At 45.3% G+C, this 23,009-nt stretch overlaps 1 protein-coding gene across 1 annotated transcript in view; it reads left to right on the plus strand.

Moving 5' to 3' along the window:
- KCNQ2 (potassium voltage-gated channel, KQT-like subfamily, member 2) overlaps positions 1 to 22,745 on the plus strand; it is a gene marked incomplete at its 5' end in the record, with an annotated part of 42,930 nt that extends 20,185 nt beyond the window's left edge. Inside the window, 6 exons of the mRNA XM_009696040.1 lie at positions 3,588 to 3,641; positions 11,033 to 11,256; positions 11,703 to 11,811; positions 12,341 to 12,472; positions 21,235 to 21,358; positions 22,026 to 22,745. Of these exons, the coding sequence (XP_009694342.1) occupies positions 3,588 to 3,641; positions 11,033 to 11,256; positions 11,703 to 11,811; positions 12,341 to 12,472; positions 21,235 to 21,358; positions 22,026 to 22,745 (1,363 nt within the window). The remainder of the gene's footprint in view (positions 1 to 3,587; positions 3,642 to 11,032; positions 11,257 to 11,702; positions 11,812 to 12,340; positions 12,473 to 21,234; positions 21,359 to 22,025) is intronic.
- Between the last annotated feature and the right edge of the window lie 264 nt (positions 22,746 to 23,009).

Consider the following 23,009-nt stretch of genomic DNA (forward strand, 5'->3'; position numbering starts at 1 on the left):
AGCCGAGGGTCTGCGGCTGTCGTGTACCTGACATCAAAGTCCTTTCGTACCCTTCAGTTCAGCTGCCATAGCAGCACCAGAGCTCTTTCCTTCTGTGCTTTGTTAGGGCAATATCAATTCTACCTGCTCCCACTGCCCTTTACCATCTGATAATGTCTCAGACCTCAGGAAGGAATTTCACACAATAGTCCCTATATTCAGGGGGGCCCAAATCACCTATTTTCCCAAGGAAAAGTTTCTGGATCTTTTACATTCACATCCCAAATCTCCCACCCACTTTAATTTCCAACAGCCTCCCAGTGATGCTCAGTGTGTCATCCTGCCATTAGAAAAGAACACTCGTCCTGTTTCTCAGCCCACCCGACAGTTAATCATCCAACCGTGGTCTGTCGCTGATGACTCTTTCACTTGAGGGAACTCCTCGGGATGAATCGTCTCTCATAGCAGACCCCAGCACCACGCTTTTACTGCTTCAGCTGGTAAAGGATTTGCCATTTTCCGTTTCCATCGATGTCAGGAAACACATAGAGTCTCTCGTCTGGAGATTGCTGGATCTTCCTCCTGCTGTAGTTATGTGTAGGGAGTGGCTGATTTCCTATGTCCCTCTTTTCATAACTGGTACTCCACCAAGTCCTTACGTCTAACAGAACAGAAACAGCTTTTTGACTGTTTTGCATCTTAATGTATTTTAAGTTAGAGAAGGGATGCTGGCACGGCTTGTGTAAGAGAAGCATTACCTTCCAAGGTCAGGGAGCATCCCAAGCGCTCTGCCAGTGCACGGGGCAGATGCCAGGGTCTTGCCCATGTGCCAGCAGCGATGCTGCCCTCTGACTCCGGTGCTGCTGTAACCGTGCTGATTTCTGCCCAGACAGCCCTCGGAGAGCTGCTGCCCCGGGTGGGAGGGCGTAGGAAGGTGGTGGGGTTAGCATGGCGGAGGCTCAGGGTCACCTGGAATTACTTGGGTGGCTTTTGATTTGGTCTTGGTATAAAATGGGACAGCCGATCTGAGACAGGTTACATCCTTGCTCTGTTGTTTCTGTTTTGTTTTCCACCGTGAGCTTGTCTGCATCTATCTATGACCAAATGCCGGGAAAGCTATGGGCTGACCTGCTCAGGGGGACAGGAGCTCACCTCCCTGTGACATGGAGCCCAGGCTGTGATGAGCAGAAAAGATGCTGGCCTTTTTCTACATGCTACGTACCTCTTGCCCTTTTTTATTTTCCTGCCTTTTTAAAAGACTGCTTACAGAACTTACTCTGTTGCCCATTGCTTTGGGTGCTGTGTCCACCCTACCATCTGCCTTGGCCGGGTGAAGTGGTCCCCTGCCCTCCCCTGGGCTGGCTGCTGCTGTTAGTGCTCATCACGCCTCCGAGACCACACTGCGCTCATGCGGGGTCCAAATATGAGTCCTCTCTGCCTCATACCCCCAGGGAAGGAGGGCTGCTCTGTGGTGGGGCTTTTCTCAGCCCTCCTGCTGCAGATAGCCAGCAAATCACAGTGGTAACAGGGTTTGATTACTCCTATGTTAATCAGGCTGGAAATTCGCTGTGGCATCTCATCTCTGTTTATTTTGTCTTCTGATTGTAATGTCAAAAAGACAAACATATGGTTAGCCAGGACTGCGGAGGCTCCTATATGAAATGTGTGCTTCAGATGCTCTTTAACAGATGGTTTGATAAACATCTGAAGGCATCCATGACCACATTTCTTCCTCTTATATTTTCCACAATATGATTGGGTGAAAAGCTAAAAATTAATGAACGAAATGATCATAATACATTCATATCAGAGAAAAAGAAACAGAAGGATTGCAGGGAACTGGGAAGCTAAAACTCAGATTACTTTGTCCAGCATGAGTTCCGTCCTGTAGGTCATGAGAGGAAACCTCTTTGGAAGGTTGTCCTCCGCTGTGGTTTGTCCTTGGCCCTAACGAACTCAGCAAGACCTTGGCTGTTATATCGAGTGAATGCTGGACTGGGCCACCTTGTAATGTGTATGTATATCTGTGTGTATATCTATCTATATATCAGTGTATGTATATGTCTGTCTGAGATACACACAACTTTAATATCTCTGTTCAGGGGTGTGATTAAGGCTTTGTACGCACTGGAGGATGCCTTTGGTTGACTCAGTGGGCCCCTGCTCATCCAGCCTAGGGTGTCCGAGGTGTCACTAACCACTACTGCCCGTGGAAACCGGTGTCAATCACAGGAGCCCGGTGGGCCATGTTAGCCTGGGTTGGCGTTTGACCTTCTAACCGATTAAACTGGTGTCAGAGACTCATGCTGGGACTGACAGTAATCTGGAAATAATCAGTTGCCTTTAGGGGAGCGGATTATTTGTACAGAAGGGACTGCATCTTTCCTTAGGGACTCCAGAGGAGACTAAAAGGAGGGTAACCCACGTGTCTCCCTGAAGCTCTGCATGCTGAATATCCCACCCCCACGCCACGATGCTCAGACCCGAGCTCCAGAACAGCCCTGGTAGCACCACTGGTCCTTGGGGCTACCTGGGGATGCGGGGTCCCATTGTGGGCACCAGAGGAGTCCCTGGGATGCAGAGGGTGGTGTTGGATGAGCTTGCCCGGGATGCCACGAAGCAGAAAGAATTCTTGCAAATTCCTTCTGTGTGTGTGCCTGCGAGCTCCTCCGATTACCGAGTTCAAGTGTAAAACGAGATTGGGTTTTTATGCCCTTCAGGCTTTTCAGTCTGTCCCTCAACTCAGCAAGTGATGCCGGCTGGTGGCTAGTGGCCAGGTGGGGTGATGGGGGCCACGTCCTTACCCTTCCGCAGGTAGAGGGCTGCTCCATGGCAAGGAGGACCCTGGTCGTGGTGGCGAGCTCCTGGCAGGGCAGTGCCTGAGCAGCCATTTGGGGTGGGCTCACGGGAGCTGTGGTGGTGCCTCAGCAAAGCCAGGAACTCCCCAGAAGCAGTAGGGTCCGTCTAAAAAGCATTATGAAAAACTGATGCATGACCACAGATGTGCAAATCCCTTCCCATAAGGGACTGTACCACACCCCATTTTTATCTATTTTTATTTTTTTTAATGCCAGGCTTAATATAATGCTATTTCCCATACGAGAAGTGCAAATAATTCACAGATTAACTAGCTCTCTTTGTGATCTTTTTTTTTTTTTAGGAAAAAAAAAAAGAAAAAAATTTGAACCTTTTGGATGTTGTTGGACAAAACAAGTTAAAGTTTTGGCTCTCCGTGGCTTAGGCAATTTTAAAAAATTGTCTTTTTAATCTATTTAGAGGAAGAAGAGAGTACATTTTGTTTCCACTGCAGATGGAAAAATCTTCCTGCAGGACTCAGTCAATTGTAGATGAACTGGTGCCACCAATTCAATGCAGAATGCATCATTTCTAATAATGACATTTATTGACCACAGTGAGACAAATTTCAGAAACCCTCTTGTTTGGTTTGTTTTTGGTTTTTTTTTTTTTTCACTTAATGCTCAAACAGATAAATCCTGTCATGAACCCGGCCCTCAAAACACCTGTCTTTTAAACCTAGAGTCAGTAATCAAAAGTTTCCTGTCTGGCATTTGCTTCCAGGTCTAATTTTTACTCTCCCTCATTTCCAGTAAAAGCAAACCGTGCAGAGAGTCACTATGCGGATGCTGCTCAGGAAACTCTAGGTACCACGGGAAATGCGTCGCACGAAACTAATCAAAAGCTGCACGGCTCATTCTCCCTCTACCCTGCTACCACCCGTTCTGATCACTTCTCTGCTTAATAGAGGTACTAGATGAGTGAAAAAAAGGTGGAAGAGCCTCCCCATTGCCTGCTCAGAAATTAGAGGCTTCCTTGTCTGCTAATCATGCAGAACATGTGAATCAAAGAGACGAGGATGGGGAATTTGGTCTGGGCTAGCAAGCCAGTGTCTGTTTAGCAATGAAGGAGGCCAGGAACTGAAGTTTAACAAATGATGGGGGAAAAAAAATAATTAACTTTTAAAAAAAAAATACCCCTTCCTCCCTACCACTTCATCTCTCCTCAAGGTCCAGGGAGTCCTTGCAAATTGAATTGGACTGTACAGCAAAATTAACTTTTTTTAAAAAAATACCCCTTCCTCCCTACCGCTTCATCTCTCCTCAAGGTCCAGGGAATCCTTGCAAATTGAATTGGACTGTACAGCAATATCAAGTTAGTAGCATGAGAAATACCAGCTTCCTACCTCTGCTCAATCACCAGTCCTTTGGCTCTCCTAACACTACAAATTGACCTTTCCTAGTCTTGTGGCCTTTAGAAGCCATGCCTTGCCTATCTAGCACCTCTACTACGCAGCTAGAGAAGGACTAATCTCAGCCTGTCCCACCAGACGTAGGGGATATGGGTTCCCCTTAGCGTTGACATTGGCATTGTGAATGGTACTGTTTCTAGGTCCCGTGGGGAACAGAGAGCTAGAGCAGAGGGTTTTGTACGAGCAGGGTTTTCATCTTTTTTATCAAGTTGACAATTGTTAGGCGGCTTCAGAGAATTCCCAAGGAGCATCCCTTAGTGCACCCATCTAACGGCCATAAGGGTACACAGATACATATATCTTATTTTACTTATGCACAAATACGTCTACTTCCACGCCTGCACTGGAAGAGTCTCTTCCCCCGCCCCAGACACTGCTTCTCAGCAGCAAACCTGCACCCTCTTGACGTGCCGATGCCCAGAGTTTGCATGCTGTGAATGCTGGCAGGTGATCCCCATCCGCTCTTGCCCCCGCGGCCAGGCAGGGGGACGGTCCAGGAGTGGCAGGGCACTGAGTGATGCCGCATGTTTGTGAAGTCGGATTTTTGCATGCTCTTTTTTGGAGTCCGTTTTAATTCTCAAAATCACCAGTCTCTGTCTCCCTCTGAAAGCCAACAAAATACAGATTTAAAAGTATAAAACCACAGTTTTAAAAGTATATGTATCTCTTATTTTCTCCATTAATTGTTCCAACTTGTATCTTTTCTTTTCTTGCTATTTTTTTCCCTGCTGGCTATTTTTATTATCTGTCAGTCTAGAGGCTAGGACTCATGCCTGAGACTTGCGTGTACCAGAAACTCAGAAGTAGCATGGTAAATCCCATATCTGAATGGGTAACAAAGAGGAAGGGGGCATGATTTAGCTTTCGTAATAAGCAGTTCTCCACGGTAGGCAATCCCTTGTACCTGGATAAATAGCCTGAATCTCTGAGTTAGCCTTCTGCTACATGTTTTGACGGTACTGTGGCCTTCCTTGAAGTTTTCCCTTGAAAGCTCTGGTTTAAGTACGGGGTGATCATCAGTTGCACAGACAGCATTTCAGTACGTTTCCGAATGGCAAAGATATGGTCAATAGTCTAGCTGAAAAAATTGTCATGACTTCTGTAGTGTTTCCATTTGCCAGGTGAGGTTGTTTTATCCATGGAGGCAGAGGCATAGTGCAAGCAGGGGCTCCTCCCCAGAAAAAGGCTCCTTTCAGTTGCTTAACATTGAGGTTGGTTTTGGCAGAGATTAAAGTGAACAGTGATATTTCCAATGCTGTCCTCTCACCTGTCCATGTCCAATTCTGTTTTCTGGAAAATCAGCCACTCTGATTATTAATGTCTTCCTTGCATGTCTTCCGAGGCATGAATTTTTAATTGGTAAAGCCAGTATAATTTTTTCTATTTTCTACTGAATTCCTTCCCACTGTGGGCCTCATTTCATCTCCCCATCTTGAGTTCTGCAAGGGAAAGGGAGGATGAAACAAACTATTATCCCAATATCTTCTTAATCCATTGGAAATCCTGGGAAGGAGGATTACAGACTGTGGTTCTTCCAGTCAAAAAGGAGTCTTGAACTTTGGAGTAGCTACAAGAGCATCTGTGTTACCTGCATCCATCCTGAATGTAGTGTTTTACACTGTGCTTTAGTAAAACTATAGATCAGCCTTGAAGGGACACAAAAATAATTCAAATGTCTTGTTTTCCTGGACCCTTGGGCTATCTGCCTGCAATCCCCCACTGCACGAACTCTTAGGGGCAGATGCCAGCACTTTGATGCATCTAAGGCTGAGTGCTAAAAGCCTTCATCTAGGATGCATATAACGAAATAACAGTACACGATGAGGCAATCATGGAAAACTCAATGTAGGTAAATTAATAGAAAACTACTTAGAAGCTGTGGTTTCTTAATGTACTAAACCAATGATCTCTAGTCAATAAATGCAATAATGCATGCATTTTTAGATAGTAATATAACTATACCAAGCCAGATTATCAAGTCTATCACATTCTGCTTTGTAAGAGACTTTCCTGGCGTCTACTCAGAGAGATGAAGGCACCACAGAGACCTGACGGTGGGAAGAAATAGCACACAGACCAGTGAAGGAAAGGTGTTTGCAGAGCCCTTGAATGACCTGCAGGGCTGAGCGTAGAGTATTTCTTAAAGCCTTGTTTAGGAATAATCAACCAGCTCGAAGATGCAATCTAGCTGTTCTGCTTTGCTCCTGAAATGCAAACCAGCTGAGCTGGCAAATAGCAAAAGGTTGCTAGAAGGTGCAGTGTGTGTGTGATGTGCTGTTTGACAGCTCTCAACATCGGTTTGGGAAAAAAAAAGGCTGTCTGTTAGGAAGAGAGGGGTGACCGTATAACAGCAATGCTGCAAAATACCAAAGGCCAAGGTTAAGGTGTGTGTCTGGCGGTGGTGTCCCTCCCTTCCTTCACCCCATGCCCGGCCAGGCTTACATGGTGGCTGTGGGGATGGTGCAACTCCGGTCTTTGCAGTTACGATTTCAGTGACTCCCTTCAACCCAAGTCTGACACTGTGGTTGTGGACAAGGAAGAGAAAAGGCATTACTCACCATAACACTGATCATTGCCTGACCTTCTGTTTTCCTTACGCCCAGGTTGCTCTGCTTCTGGGCTGAATTCACCTTTGCAATGGCATTTCTGAAATCAGTGGAGGCAAACCAGGCTTGAGCCTGGTCCTCTCGATTTCTGCTCTAGTCATGGCACGTGTTGCACACATGGATGTCTTTTCCTTTCCTTCAAGTCTCCAGCAATCGTTTTCTGCCTGTTATTCACACCTGCGACCAGACTGGAACCTAGTGATAGCCACGGAGGTGATCATTCACTCCTAGCCCTCCTGCCTGGTTTTAAAAAGCTCTTCTCATATGCCATGAGCTCAGCACAAGCTCTGGATTAAACAACAGCCTCATTTCCCCACAGGAGATGATAGCCTCTTTCTCCTGGCCACAGCTTTGCAGAAGAATGAACACTGTTACTGGTTGAGTTCATATGCAGAGATGGATCTCAGTCCGTGTTAGTCTGACTCAGTTTGGCTAATGTTTGCTCCCTACAAAATGAAAGGAGAAAATGAAACAATTGCTCAAGCATAGTTTAAAATCAATGACAAGAAGTTACAGGTGATACTTTTTATTGATCCAAAATTACTGCTAATGTAATGAGTGCACATTTTTGTAAAGTGCTGATTTAATGCTATAGAGGGCTGTGGGATGAACCCCAAACCAGAGGGTTTCAAATGGGAGCTCAAACCCCCAGCGTCCTAAGGAGGCTGATGGCAGCTCATTTGAAGGTCAGTTCTCATGCGTTTTACCACTGAGTGCTGGGCTCTTGGACCTAAATAAACCTAAATGTGAAGCCCACCAATGCAGTGAGCATCTTTCTATCAGCTGTGGGACCATGGATCAGTCTTTATGTGTTTGTCCAGCATGGGCTCTCATTTTTTGACCGGCAGCAGAGAAAAAGTCAGCTCAGTTTCTATCCTTTGTTAAATTCAAGTCAAAAGCTGAAAGTTTTGTAAACCTTCCCCAAAGTCAGCCTGGAAACATTAGAATTTTTTTTTGTTATTAAATATATTTTTAGTAGATGCCAACTGAAGGTGGCTATGAAGACCTAGGAACTAGAGCACACCCCATTATGCTGTTACGGCTTCCCATAATCTTGGTGTCTGGTTGCAAAACCACAGTTTTCTTTTCCTTCCCTTCGCCCTGGAACAAGCAGGGTGCCTGCCCCGTGCTTGCACCACTCTTAGCTATCATGATTGCAAGCTTCAGTTCATGTTGTCATGTGTGGCTGGATTACCGCTTTCCTCATGTTCGTGTCACCGACACATACACTTTCCACCGAACTGAGGCTCATTTACCATCTGCTTGAGTGACATCTAAATACCACTTCTCCGAGACACTCTGCGTCACTCTGCATGACTTTCTGGTTGAATGAGAACATGATCTTGGATTAGCTGACAACATGTATCTCTATATATGTCTATATTTCTTTTGGACTCTTTCTTAGCAGCTCCTGCCGACCCCAGCAGCATTCTCCTCTCCAGAGATTGTACTTGCATGTCATTCCAAGTGTCATTTCCAATGAGAGAATTGCATGGCAGAAGGAAAAATCAAATTAATTGTTCATATTGTCTCGTCTTGTCTATGTTAAAACAAAGAAGTTACATCAGGTGTTGGGTTTTTTCCTGAGTAATGAGTAGTCAGGAACAAAACTCACCTCGGTCTTAATGGTTCATCAGATTTCTGTGAGGTTTTTTAATGTGTACAAGTGTTGCACCTCATGCTGTCAGGCTTGAAACTCTTCGCTCATATTCTTCACTGAGTTCAATGCTTTCTTCTTTGCCTTTTGTGATTCTGGCAAACATTTGCAGGACATTTATTGTGGGAATGGAAAAGGGCCCCCGAAGAAAAGGCCATGCTTTACTCAGTGATAGGCAACTGGTTTTACACTGAGATTGGTGATGGGAGCAACTCAGCGGCACAAAGAGATTGCGCTGAATTCTGAATATTGGTTTGTTGCTGATTCGATTTTATAAAACTTATTTTTAAAAAAGACCAGGTAGTTCAAAGGATTAGTATTACTGAAATGCAGTAGATTCCAGGAATATTATTCTGTAAAATCAACTAAATTAAAGAAAAAAAAATCCAGTTGGCCTATTTCGGATCAAAAGACAAATAAAATTTCAATCTGGTTTCTAATCCAAGAAACACGGAATGAGAATTGCTTTTAAACATTTGACTCATTATCTACGATGATTTTAGTAGCATTAGTGACTAAGGCTTATGTCCAGAAAGGTATTTAGGCACATGCTTGTTCCTAAATTCCTGTGTGGATTTGTACCTCTGATCTGATTTTCAGCTCTGCTGAACATCTGTTGGTCCCATGGCTTTCAGACAGACCCTGCAGGTGGGCAGCACACTGGAAATGAAATCTCCAGTACTTATCAGAATTTAAATGCATCATTAATTGGAATAATTCTGCCTTTTCTAACTTGGACATGAAAAAATTTTATTTTTCCTCAAATGTATCTTTCAATGTGAAATTGTTGCCCGGCCAATGGCCACAGATAACCCTGCTCTGCAGCCCAGGAGAGCTCAGTGATCTCCCCGGTCCCTGGGCGTTGCGTCAGGGCAGCGGTGCCTCCCCGGCATCACGCTGTGCTGCTCCCAAAAATGCTACCTAAGCACCTTTCTCTCCCTGTAAACGTTCAACATCTCGCAATGTAAAGTGACTTTGTAAAAATAGCACCTTCTTACTCAACAAATCTGCTCCCTGCGTGTCTTCGAGTCACGTCTTCTTCCTTTACTGACAAAAATGAATGTTTGTTCCCATCAGCGCAGTACAGCCGATACGGCTGGGGAAAAGGGAGCTGCATTTTGCTTTTCTTCAAATATCGGCAGCTAATTTGTGGCAGTTTTGAAGGCAAAGGAGGACTGTTTGGTTCTGAGTTTTAAGGTGGTGTTGCTGAGAGACAGAAAAAAAACAGGTCTTTGGTTGGTGACCTGGAAATCTGATGCGGAAATCAAAATTCCTGCAATGTTCTTCCCGCAAGTTGAGTCAGAGCATTTGCAGCAAAATGATAAGTGGCTACTGCAATGGTACGGAGGATTGGGAATTAAATCTGTGTTTTTACTCAGTTTTGATTTACCTATATATAAAATATTGGCTGTGAGTGCAAGTGCCCTTGCACTGGTTGTCTAACCTCTATTAGTGTATTTTTATAATCAATTGCTATTCAGAAAATACCAAATTCTCCAAAACTACTTGCAGTTTGGTTTCCCCAATGCAGTCTCTATAAAGTTTGCCCTTTCATAAAGATTCACAAAATCTTTTTGTTTTGCAATTTTAATGTGAAAATTCATCATCTTCGCTTGGGTGAAAGTTTTTAATTACAAATTTCAGAAGTTGGAAAATAATTAGAACTGGGTTGTCAGCAGACTATTTCTCTGTGAGATCATCTCTGTTTCTGGAGAGATCTTCTTTTCAAACCATAATTACAATGTTTTAAAGAAATGGGATTCTAACAGAAAAACAGCAATAAAATGCCATAATCTGAAGTTGTAAAATTTTGCTTTGCATGTTTATGACTCCCATAGCAGACCTGCAGATAGATGTTAGCTAGCTTTTAGATTGAATCTTTAAAGGATATGAAGGAGTTGCACATTTAAGTGTTCATATTTAAGTATTTAAATATATGACTGGAAAAAGAGGAACTCCTCAGAATATATGAAAGGGGCAGATCGTGTTTTAAGAGGGAGGAAATACAGGAGCTGAAGAAAGGGAAAGAACAGGTCTGAGCGCCAGAAGTGAAGTGTTTCCAAGGAAGTTAAAAGTTTAAGATAAAAGCTTTTTTTAATTTGTATTTCCTTATTAGATAGAGGGTTTTGGAAGGCAGTTGTGAAAGAAAAACTTCTTCGCTTGTGATCGGAGCCGATCAGTGATTTAAGGAATCATAACCTCATTGTTTAACGTCATTCTGTCCCGCCAGCCCTGGCATCCCACGAGGGGCTTCTGTTTAAGTCCTCATTATTTTCTCTCTCTTAATAATCATTCCCATTTCACTCATTATGGCAGAAACATTTCTACGATGCTTTCTTTAAAAAAAAAAAAAATTAAAAACCAAAATTAAAAAAAAAAAAGCCAACAGCAAAACTACATCTCACTGCTGCTTGGAAGTGCTCTTGGTTTCTAATGGCTGGTGGGGAAGGACTGCGTGGTTTCCAGAATGACTCCTCCTGCTGTCTCCTTTTTGTCTTTGTTTCAACGTGTTTCTCTGAACAGTCAGAAGGTCAGTTTGAAAGATCGTGTCTTCTCCAGTCCCCGCGGTGCTGGCACCAAAGGGAAAGGCTCTCCACAGGCTCAGGGCATCCGGAGGTCCCCCAGCGCTGACCAGAGCATCGAGGACAGCCCGAGCAAAGTGCCCAAGAGCTGGAGCTTCGGAGACCGTAGCCGAGCCCGACAAGCTTTCCGCATCAAGGGAGCTGCATCACGGCAAAACTCAGAAGGTGAGGGCTTGGGGTGCCATGCCAGACCCTAAATCCCCAGCTGGCCCTGACCTAAGAAGACCCCATCTCCCTCCCCACCTAAGAAGGGCAGAGCTGCCAACCAGGGTCTTACAAAGGTCTCCTTCCCCTTCCAGTCCTTTAGCTCGGAGGTTAATAAGAGATAAGAAAAACCCTGCTGACACCCAAGATAATGTATATATTTATGAATGTAGGGATAGGGAAAGGAGGAAAAGTCAGACATCTAGAGATGGATGACAGCTGCAGTTGGCATTGCTGGATGTCACCTTAACACGTCTTGGGAAATGCTCTCATTTGGATGCTCAGCAAAGATATCTCTGGTGCTTCCCCCAGGGCTGATGTTTGCGATCTGACTTGTCTTTCCGTGCATGGCACCAGCATGGGAAACAGTAATGCATTGTCTTTATTCCTCCCTCTCCCAAACCCAGAAGCAAGCCTCCCCGGAGAAGACATTCCCGATGAGAACAAAAGCTGCAACTGCGAGTTTGTGACAGAAGATTTGACACCAGGACTGAAAGTCAGCATCAGAGCAGTGTGGTAAGAGAGGGAGAGGGGGGAAGGAGTCCAGAAAAATAAATAATAGGGAAGAAAAAGAAATGTAAAGTCCAAGCAGAGGTGGCAAATGCTGAAATGTCTGTGCTGCGGGCTGTTTTTCCCCTGGGTGGCCTGTCCTCCTTTACAGAAAATTCTGCCAGAAAGGGCAATTTTTGCTGAGGAAAGGAATACATGGAGAAACAGGAAAATTCCCTGCAGGGATGCATCTAAGTGATCGTTCTCACCAGCTTTGAGATGTAATGCTGACGTTTATAAAAGCGACGCAGAGAGGACGGTCACACAGCTGATAATCCAAGGGACATTGGGGACCCCCCACCACAGGGCTTCAGCCACGAGCCCCTGCAGTCCCCTGCCCCTCTCCTATTGCCGCATCCTCTCCCAAACCCACAGAGCTGGGACGTAGTCCATTTTCCTTCCAAAGCAGCTCCCTGCTGTGTTTTTTATCTGCCACTAAGCGGGTCAGGCTGCAGCTCAGGGACTACATTTTGCCTTTCCTCTCCATCTCCTGCAGCATTATGAGATTTCTCGTGTCCAAGCGCAAATTTAAGGAGAGCCTTCGGCCCTACGACGTGATGGATGTCATCGAGCAGTATTCAGCCGGTCACCTGGACATGCTCTCCCGGATAAAAAACCTTCAGGCCAGGCAAGAGACCCCTCTCTTTGCTTCATTTATTCACTGTTTTTTGTTCGTTGTGGAAGTATTACCAGGAGAGAGACGCTTTCCTTTGCAGCTACAACTTATTCTTTTTCTTCCTAAGAGAAAGCCTCAAGGAAAACATCAATGCTCATGGCTGGAAGCCATAGGGATGAGCAGGACAGGGACTGCAAATAAAAAAGGACAGTGTTGTGCCACTAAGACTGCCTTAGTGCCCACCCCAGGCCATACACACAGCAATCACGGCTCATCCTCTTACTTTACTTTAGGAGTTTCTGTCATTATGGTGTATCCCATAGGTAAGGCAGGGCTGTATCTCTGTGGTCCTCCGGGCAGGATACCAAAGGTTTGGTGCCCCAGTCTTAAGGCTAATGTGGCTAATTTGGTACCTTTCTGGGAGTAATACCAAATACAATCTGGTGTGCTGGTGGTGACCCTGCTGCTGTGGGCAGAGGGGACAGCGAGGAAGCAGCAGCTTCCTCTCGCCGTTGGGATGCCAAGCTGTTTGAGGAGGAATCCCTCCTCGGATGGCACAGTCTGCTGAAAATACGTGTAGATGGGGATTTGTCACCCAGGCCCACCAACGTAGGTGTGATTTAGCCGAGCTGCATTTCAGCTTCCGTGCTCAGATTTTAGGGGGAGATGAGTTAGTTTTAACAGGGGAAAAAATGTGAAAAAGGGACAAATGGAACTGAGAAGGGCATCTAAAATTTAATTTTTTCCTGAAAAAAACCCTGAGATTAATTTGGTCCCCTGAACAGAAGATCTGAGCTAAACCTTTTTGTCTGACCACTCCTCCCTCAGCCCTGATGTCCCACGTTGAAAATGAGACCCCAAACCCCCAACACCCCCCAGCTGTGTTGGCTCTGCAGAAATAACCCCAGTTCTGCTGAGCTCGAAGGACACCCAGAATGGAGGCAGGGCTTGGCCATAGGCTGTCTGCAGTCAAAATAATATGCCATTTACTTTTACACTTGGAGAATGAAATTATTTCCCTTGATGGCTGTGGCAGCCCAGCTTCCTCTGGAAGCCATTGGGGAAGTTTTCCTTTAATTTCAAACCCATCTAGGTCCCTGGTAGAGTCAGCAAGTGTGCAAAAAAATGTGTTTGGGCATGCAAACAGCTAATATGAGCCCCAGGCATGGAATAGGAAAATTATCTTAGGATAAAGAGGAATCTCTTTTCTACCGTTAATCTCTCAAAGACAATTTTAACTCTGCTATTTTTGATGTTCAAGCGGCAGAGGTAACTTTCTCAGCATTGCTGCACACTGTGCATATCCCAGAAGGTAAATTCTCCCTTGCGATGGAGACTGAAATATCCTGGAGAATTTCCTCTCTTTGAGCCTCTCACCCCCGTTCAGTATGAATTCAATGATTTCGTATCCAAGATGTGTAGCTGAATCTGGAGAGGGAAGAGGAGGAGGAGGGGATTGATATTTCCTAACTTCGATAACCTGAAATGAGCACCCTCCCAGCTGCGTCCGCAGTGGGTAGTGAGCCATTGGGGTTGTCATCTCCATTGGGTCCCGGTGGGGCACCTGGGTTTTCAACACCCCGAGCTGGTCGGCAGATTGCCCCACCATCCACCCACCCAAGTGTCCCATTGGCAATCCTTCAAGGTGAGGTGCTGCAAAGACAAAGTAGTTTGGTTGGCTGGTGTTTTGGGGGGTTGGGGTAAGGAATTGCAGCTTTCAAAGATGAAACGGAATTCTCTTGGCTGTACCAGTGGGACTGCGAGGCTGAGGTTGCTGAGGCTGGACTAGGCTCAGGCTGCCATCCACCCCATTGCAAGGGAGTCAGGAGGACCGGGAACTGCTTCAAAAGTGTGAAGTACCTGGATTTGGAGTTCGCTGTTCCCACTGAGCAGGAGATCAGTGATGGTGACAGGAGCAGACCCCCTTGGGGTCATCCTTCAAAGAACTCATCACCATTGCCAGATCGGCGCCACGAGGTCCTATGGCTGGTCACCTGCCCGGTACAACTGGAAGGGGCACAATGAGGTGGTGTGCCTGGGGTGGCCATGGCCAACGTTGGGGCATGATCAACTGGTGCTACAAGTACAATGCACCCATACGGTTGAGCCCAGGGAGGTTGTCACGGGGCACCATGGAGAACAGATTTCCCTTTCCTTCAGCAATCAAAGCACTGCATTCTCCCTGCCAGCTCAGCTCGGCAAGGCTGGCTGTGGCCTCCCGTAGCCAGGGCTTTGGTGGATTAAAGCTGCATTCAAGCAAATTTCTGGGGTGTTTACATGCACTTTCCTTTTTAATCATTAATGCCTCTGTCACTGTGTCTGTAATGTGCTCTTTTCTGTGTTGTGTTCACACTGTCTCGTGTCTCATCCTGACACCTTGCCAGCCATGGATGTCTCCCATTCATTGAGTTATACAATCCCGCGGCGTATCTTGCCGACTCCCAACAACTCATGCTTTTCTGAACTAGCTGAGATGTGTTACCTAGCACTGGAACTGAAAGGAGAATGAATATATGTTGTCTCATATCCAACCGCCTCAATGGGATATTGCCACACATATGCAAATATATTCCAGAGGGTAAAGCATGTTACCTATTGTATCTGGGGCGGGGGGATCTCCTAATGATGTTTCTGTGGTGCCTAAATCTCAAAATCTTACCCCGAGGTGGGTAAGACTCTGGCTTTCACCAACAACCAGGTGGTAGGAGAGAGCCTTCTGTTTCCAGCGGAATATATTTTCAAATATTCTCTCCTTCTCTCTCTGTCGTTCTGTTTTTCCGTTGTCTCTTTCTGCAAATTTTCTGACCAACTTTTCTCTACGTGTTGCTTCATTATGCATTTTGCTGGTGTCTTTTTTCTTATTTACTTTGCCAGGATAGATATGATTGTGGGTCCCCCACCCCCTTCAACTCCCCGGCATAAGAAGTATCCAACCAAAGGACCCATGTATTCTTCCAAAGAATCTCCCCAATACTTGCCTAGGTTAGGATTCACCAGAATGCCGCTTTCTCTGGATTTTTCATTTGCTTAATGTCAAACCCCTTTCATGCCAGTTATATGACGGCATTTATCACTTAGCAGTGCAGCTTGCTAAATCATGACTCAGAAGGGCTTGCTACTCTGGATATGCTCTGATTTACTTTCAGTAATGAGCTTTCACACTAGGCAAGCCAAAGGAAAAAAAAAGGGATATTCATACAGTCATCAATAACCATCAGTTTCTTCAGCTAGCATATTTTCTATTTTCAGTCTTCTTCGAGGTGTTAGAAAGCAAAATGATATCTTTTTAAAATGTCATATTTTATCAGGCTGTCTTCAAATGTAAAAGATGGACTATTTCCCACAAAGCCAATACAAACTGAACAATCTACTTTCTAAAAGATAAAACACTCCCCACACAAGCAAAGGAGCCTCTGCGGTTCTTTGTACTATGAAATGAGTTTACTTCAGTGGGCAAAGTGAGAATGTAGTGTTTCATATCCGATGAACACAGTGGTCTCTTTTTCTTGCTGATGCAACTCTACCAACCACAGAGGAAAAAAATTGTGTTAAAATATGACAACCATGGGACTCATATTCCCCCCCCCAAAAAAAGACCCTGATTTTGCAAGCAAAAAGATGAGCAGGAGTCAAACCCAGCCCTCAGTCACGCAGCAAAGTTTTTCCTCCTCGCCCTTATTAAGTTCTCTCCTTAGGTAAAACCATACCTGAAGCTGATGCCACAAGGAACATATTCTCACCAAAGTTGCCATTTTAGGGTGTTCTGAGGTCTGGTCAGCAGGGCCATGAGCTGAGCTGTATTTTCCACTTGTATTGAGACCAAGGCAGGTATAAATATTTACCAGAAAGTCATTTTCTATGTACAAATAGTAGAAGATTTTTGAATGCAGCAAGCTTAGCCTCAAATATTTTTTTTTTTAAACATACTTGCCCTCCCTAAGAGCTAATACGTGACAAATCTCTTGATTTTTATTTAAGCTGCTCTGAGTAATCTTCACTAGAGGAATGGGAGTAAAAGGAATATTGAAAGCTTACCTTTTCCCACTCAGCTATCTCAAAGATTAAAGAAAATTAGAGAATTTTCCAGAAGCCCCAAGCTTTATGCTTGGAAAAAAGATGCTCTCAGAAAAGCATTCTTCCCATTTCTCCTCTCTGCCAAATGATAAAGCCCAAAACTAGTCTTTAAAAATGAAATTACTTTCTTATCTGCAGAAACATTTCAATTTTCAAATAAAAATATGTATTCAAATGGATTTTGTTGTATTTAACCTGTAAGATTAGGTGTGCAACAAGCCTTCACTAGAGGCAAGATTTTCATGTGAAAGCTTATGCCTCACACACAGAAAAGGTGATCAATGGATAGATACTAGGGGAGGAGGCCTCAAACTGGGATATTTATTTTATTCAATTCAAATGTGTTGCTATATCAACTTAATGTTAATGACTTTTTCCCCCCTGTTTTTACAATTTCTAATACTGATGGCCAGATTAAAAAAATCTGTTCACACATACCCACTAGGCTCTTGGGACATTAAAACTTTTAAAAATAATTACTCCCTTTTTTAGTGAATTTTTTCATTTCTTCTTTATTGAGCTGTGGCTGAGAGGCTGCAGAAAGCAGCAGAGTACAGAAAGCTGCTGAAGTCTCTGCTCTTGCCCATTAAAAGGCTTATGCTGTGGTTAGTGTTTGGCAATTGCATCCTCCCACGGACACCGGTGGTACTTGTGAGATGCTCGAGCTGCCCGGTGGATGGGAACCAGAGCTCTGAGAAGCCCCAAGCCCAAATCCAAAAAATCTGGGTCAGGCTTTACTGCTGCCATGGTCTTCATCATCTCAAGACCACATGGCTCCGTGCCATGGGGACACATGCTGTGAGGTCCCCATGGGCTGCACCAGCCTCTCCTTTTTAGCCTGCACACCCCTCTTTTAGCCAAATGCTGCCCAGAGAAACAAAACCGAGTGATGGCCCATGAGCTATCTTGACCCCGTGGATTGTGTTGTGGTGGTCTAGTGACAAGGACTCAGTTCAGCCAAAAGGTTTCTGGAAGTAACTCCCAGCAAAGGTAGTTGGATACTAGTGGATGTCCACAGCTATGGTTTGGCCGAAGGTGTTTGCTCCATGCTGTACACACAGACAATTTGGACTAAATTCCCTTGATCAGCTGATTTAACATAGAATAGGTGCAACCTCAGCTGTAATTTTTAGACAACAGATATTGGTCAAAATATGTCTAGAGCAAACTTTATTGCCAAATGAGGAGGTAAGTAGCCAGTCCTGTGACATGGATGAAGGGGGTTTGGCTTCAATGCCTGGATTGTGTACAAAAAATTATGAGAGATAAAGAAAAAAAGAAAAGAATTGAATATATATTCCCAAACACTTCATTTTTATCTCATTTGAACCGTTTGACCTTTTGATGTCTGCTTCTGGCCCGAGGGTGACATATTACACCTCTTTGCATGCACTGTTGGCATGAAGCATAATGAAGCATGAGAAAACCTGCACTGTGGCTGATGCAAGACTTTACATTTTTTTTGTATCATTAGAAAGAAGGAAAGATATCAAAGTTCACCTTAAAAAGCAACCCCCTTTCTCTCTCCCTCCCAAGCTAAGACCCAGCAGAGCCTATCAAGGACAGCAGATGGCACAGTTTGCCATGCATCGTCAGAAATCTCTGAATTCTCTTCTGTTACGAAGGGAAAAACATGGGGCTGACTCTTCCAAAGCCTCAGCTGAATTCTTCCCTCTGCACATACGTATTTGACACAACCAAAATAAGTGTTGTGAAGACACATGGCTCCCCACGGGATGTCATGCAGAAGTGGGGTTTGGCATCTCAGAAGATTCATGGTCCTTTGTCACACAGTAGGAACATAGACTATCTCCCTCTATTTGCAAAGGTGGAATACATTTTCTCTTCTTCATCTTTTGAGCTTTGCTGCCCAATTTGGACAACACCTCAAACTCTTCTATAATGGCTAAAAGGTCCTCCTGTTCTTTGCGGTGCTTGGTTAGGTAGACACGGGTTGGGAGCTCATGAGGAAATTCCTCTCTTCTCTTGTATCAGATAAGGCACAAATGAAATCTCTGCGCTTTGCTGAGGGTAGAAGCACTCTCCTGTGGTCTAACTTCTGCCATGGGAAGCCAAGGGGTGGGAGACCTCGAGCCTGGTTTCTTCCACCAAGAGAAAAGGACTTGGTTCACCACCTTCTCCCCTCTCTGCACTGAAATCAGTGGCCCACAGCTGCCCGCCGCACCATCCTTGGGGCAGATCCTGCCTCCAAGGCGAGATCTGGCTCTCTGGTTTCTCAGAGCTGTGGAGGATGACCACCTCAGGAGTCAGGACAATGTTAAGTATATACATGAAGGGAAGGAATCAAGCAGGAATTCTCCTGGGCTCTGGTATCAATAGTGTATGGGCAAGGGCTTCTGAATGCTTTATGGGTGATCTCGGTGAAGGGCTTCAGTCCTGCTTTTAAATCACAGCAGGTCTACAGGCGAGTTGTGTCCAGCCTGAAGGTGATGGATGAAGTCAGTGCTCTTCTATATGCTATTAGTGATCACTCCATCTGTGAAGTGCCAGCTGGCCTCCTGTGCTTCACATGGGTCATGTGAGGTTCACTTACTGGGTAGCTCTTCTCTTAAGGACATGGAAGAGAGCAGAAGTCCTTCCTTAATTTCTGCAAGACTAGAAATAGGGTTGCATAAGACCATCTCTACTATTACGATACACCGTAGCATGGCAATGTTGAGTTTTCCTCTCTGTGTTACAGTCCTTCCTGCCTCCCCGCGCTACTCAGCAACTGTTGAAGGACATCTCGTTGCCATTAGTGGACACGTTTCAGTGTTAGTGCTGTGCTAGACGGGACACGAGGACAGAGCACCCTGATTGTTCTTGGCCTTCCGCAATATTCTGTAGCGTTTAGACTTTGGGCCTCTTTAAACTCATGTTCATTGTTTTACTAGTCTACTTGCTTGTGCATACAGGGGAGGAGTTCGTACAGTGGCTGTACTACGCCTTGACTTGTGATTCCAAACCGAGGTAGCCCGAGGTATCCAATTTAATACCTCTTTGCTTACATGGTAACAACATTGTCATAGGATTTCTTGTGCTGTATGTCATGTCAGTAATTGCATCCCTTGTGGGGAGTTCCCGTACATGTCAATAGTTTCCTTCTCCCATTACAAGAGAGAAATAAGGCATGCATATTCCTCACACTTGTAATTATAGCACTTGGTGCTCCTTGTACTCCTGTGCTTATATTGCTAAGCAAAGGATCAAACATGACTTTTTAAACAGAACAGTATTCTGTCACATCCCTGCCCAAATGAAGTACCTTCTGGGATCAAAGATAAACTCCAAAATAATTGTTGGCTTTCATTTTCTGGTTTTTGGTGTGATGTGCTCATCCACTTCATCTCTTTGCGCCAGATCTTCTGGTGCTGTAAACTGCTGTTGCTCTAATATAAGCTAAGGGAGCCACACTGGTCCGTACCCGGAGATATCTGTCCCTTAATGTCAACAGCCAACATATGTATTAAGTCCCCGTCAAAAGTAAAGAAAACAGATGGCTCTTGTGTTGGAAATAGCCTCACGTCTCATTCCTTTCCTTGGTTTTTGTTTGTTCATTTTCCCCTGTCTGTCTGTGTTCAGCTCCTTCCTTTTTCTCCTCCTGGTGCATGGACCCATGGCCCACACGGCAGAACTGCGTAAGAAGCATTTTGAGTTTTCCGCTCAAGATACCTCAACTTGGTTTCAGTCAGATTAATTAACCCTTCTTTTCCCCCGCCACCCTTACATTTGGTGCATTATGCAAGAGTAAATTTTGCCTGGTGTAGCATTAGGTTATAAACCGGGCTGCCATTAAGAAGCTATTCCAAAACTGAGTTGCTCCCCTGACTTTTGAGGGATCAAGAAGCTCTGATGTTTACTCTCCAGAAAATTTATATTTGATGCCTTAAATAAAATTGACTTCCAGCTTGCAAACTGGCTCTGCCCTCCTTCCTCTACATATGGAGCTGTATATCAACCCAGGTGTTTCCGTACTGGGAACGAGAAGTTGCAAATGTAACGTGTGTAAAGAAGTTAGTACCAAACACCATGCCCAGTAGCTTTAACTGTTGATTTGACAGGAGTCTCCTCTGCTTGGAGCCCTGCTAATAGAAAACATCTAATGATGCACGTGTGAATTGCAGTAGCATTGAGATGAAGACAATTTGGTAATGTTTGGTGAGTTATGACCAAATTCAGCCTTGATGCAATTCCACTAAACCAGTTAGGACTACACCTGTTTGTCTGGATCTTAGGACAAGTGGCTCATTTTCATGGACGTGAGAATTACACACTTACATTTGCATTGAGGAGAGCAAACTGCTGCAAAGACTGAAAAAAAATCCCATTGACACATGCTAGACAGAAATCTTCCCCCAAAATAATAATTTCTCAGTGCAAATAAGAAGTTAATTGATTTGGAAGAAAGCCAGTTAAAGAAATTCTTTGCAGTGGGTAAATTTACTGTGCATAATGTGCCAGGTTTTATCTGTACAAACAGAAATGGATAATTTCAAACTCTGCTAATACTGCTCTGAATTTTGCATCTGAATTAACACTTCAGTGCCACTGCGTGTCTGTGAGTAATTTGGAGTGTTAGTTGGGAGAGAGGCTGTTGCTTTGTCCCACGGAGGCGCGACAAGTGGAGCCCTCCTCGCCTGCTGCCTCCAACTGACTCCAGGTCCTTTTCCGGGGGTGGGGGGATTTTCTGATCCCGGTAGAGTTGACCAGATCGTTGGGAGAGGATCCTCCATGACCGACAAGGATCGGACCAAAGGGCCAGCGGAAGGGGAGCTGCCTGAAGACCCCAGCATGATGGGCAGGCTTGGAAAAGTTGAAAAACAGGTATATTGGGTCAAGAGGGGGTTCTTATCAGAGGGTGTTGCATGCATTGTGTTGTTTTAAAAAAAAAGAAAAAAGTAAGAGCTAAGAATATTTTTAAAAAGAAACAAGGTATGTGTTATGAAAGGGCACTAAATGTCTTAGAAGCGTAAGTACTACTTTCAAAACAGACACTTTGGAGTCTGTGACATATACGCTTTCTTTTTTAGTGAGTTTACCGAAAGTCTACATTATTTTTTAAAATGGCACATTGGTTTCTTTGCCACCATACTACACGTTTCAAATGAGCCCGTGAGCCTGGCTGCTGGAGCTGCTGGCCTTGGGAATATGAAAATCTTCCTAGAGGCTAAGGCGCAGAAATCCCCGTGGCCATCTGAGCCCAGGCAAGTGCCAAATGCAGTAAGGAGCTGAAAAGATGCAGGTGTGCTCCAGCTTTCCTGGAATTTTTAAGGAAAACCGTGTAACAAGGTGGAGAATGAAACACTTCAGACAGGAGAATTAAATATTTACTAAAAGTTTCAGTTTGGTGTAGGTCCGTGTAGGCAGAGGTCATCTATGAAGCCCAGCCCCACACTTGTGCCTAGATGGGTTGGAAGTTGCTTGTCCTCAGGATGTTAATGTGCTTCAATCTGCGTGCAGCATGTAGCACTGGAGCTGTGGTGTTTTGCAGGTTCAGTCAATGGAGAAGAAACTGGACTTCCTGGTGAACATTTACATGCAGCGGATGGGCATCCCACCAACGGAGACAGAGGCTTATTTTGGGTCCAAAGAACCAGACCCAGCACCTCCCTACCACAGCCCCGAAGACAGCAGGGAGCACATCGACAAGAACGGCTGCATCATCAAGATCATCAGGTCCACCAGCTCCATGGGTCAGAAGAACTTCTCAGCCCCGCCAGCCCCGACCAACACATGCCCACCCTCGACGTCATGCCAGCAGCAGGTCTACCAGCGGCAAAGCCATGGCTCCTCGCCCGTCGGAGACCCTGGCTCGCTGGTCCGCATCCCACCTCCTCCCTCCCACGAGCGCTCCTTGTCAGCGTACAGCGGTGGGCACAGGGCGAGTGCAGAGTACCTGAGGAACGAAGACATTACAACCAAACACCACGAGAGTGCCATGAGAGACAGCGACACATCCATCTCCATCCCCTCGGTAGACCACGAGGAACTGGAGCGCTCTTTCAGTGGCTTTAGCATCTCCCAGTCCAAAGAGAATTTGGACATCCTTAACAACGGTTGCTATGCAGCCGTGGCCAAAATCAGACCCTACATTGCAGAAGGGGAATCAGACACCGATTCTGACCTCTGCACGCCCTGCGGTCCTCCTCCCAGGTCGGCCACAGGCGAGGGACCCTTCAGTGACATGGGCTGGTCAGCCCCCAGGCAGTGAAGCCTTCTTGCAGCCGCCGAGCCACGTCCGAGAGCTGGCAGCTGCCCGCTCCAGCTGTCCACACGTCGAACTTCTCAAGGAGATGGACAGCTAAGGTTTTCCTCCTTCTAGGACATCCTTAGCTGGCAGATATTTTCTTTGCAGCTTACTCTGGGGGGGGAAAAATGAGCAGGTCCAAGCCTGCATTTGTGGAAGAGGTCACGGTGGTGAGCAAACTGGAGCAGTGAAGTCCAGATTTCTTTCATACTCTCTTTCTAAAATCGT

This window comes from Cariama cristata, unplaced genomic scaffold (assembly GCF_000690535.1).
Source record: "Cariama cristata isolate BGI_N322 unplaced genomic scaffold, ASM69053v1 scaffold14002, whole genome shotgun sequence".
Taxonomy (NCBI): domain Eukaryota; kingdom Metazoa; phylum Chordata; class Aves; order Cariamiformes; family Cariamidae; genus Cariama; species Cariama cristata.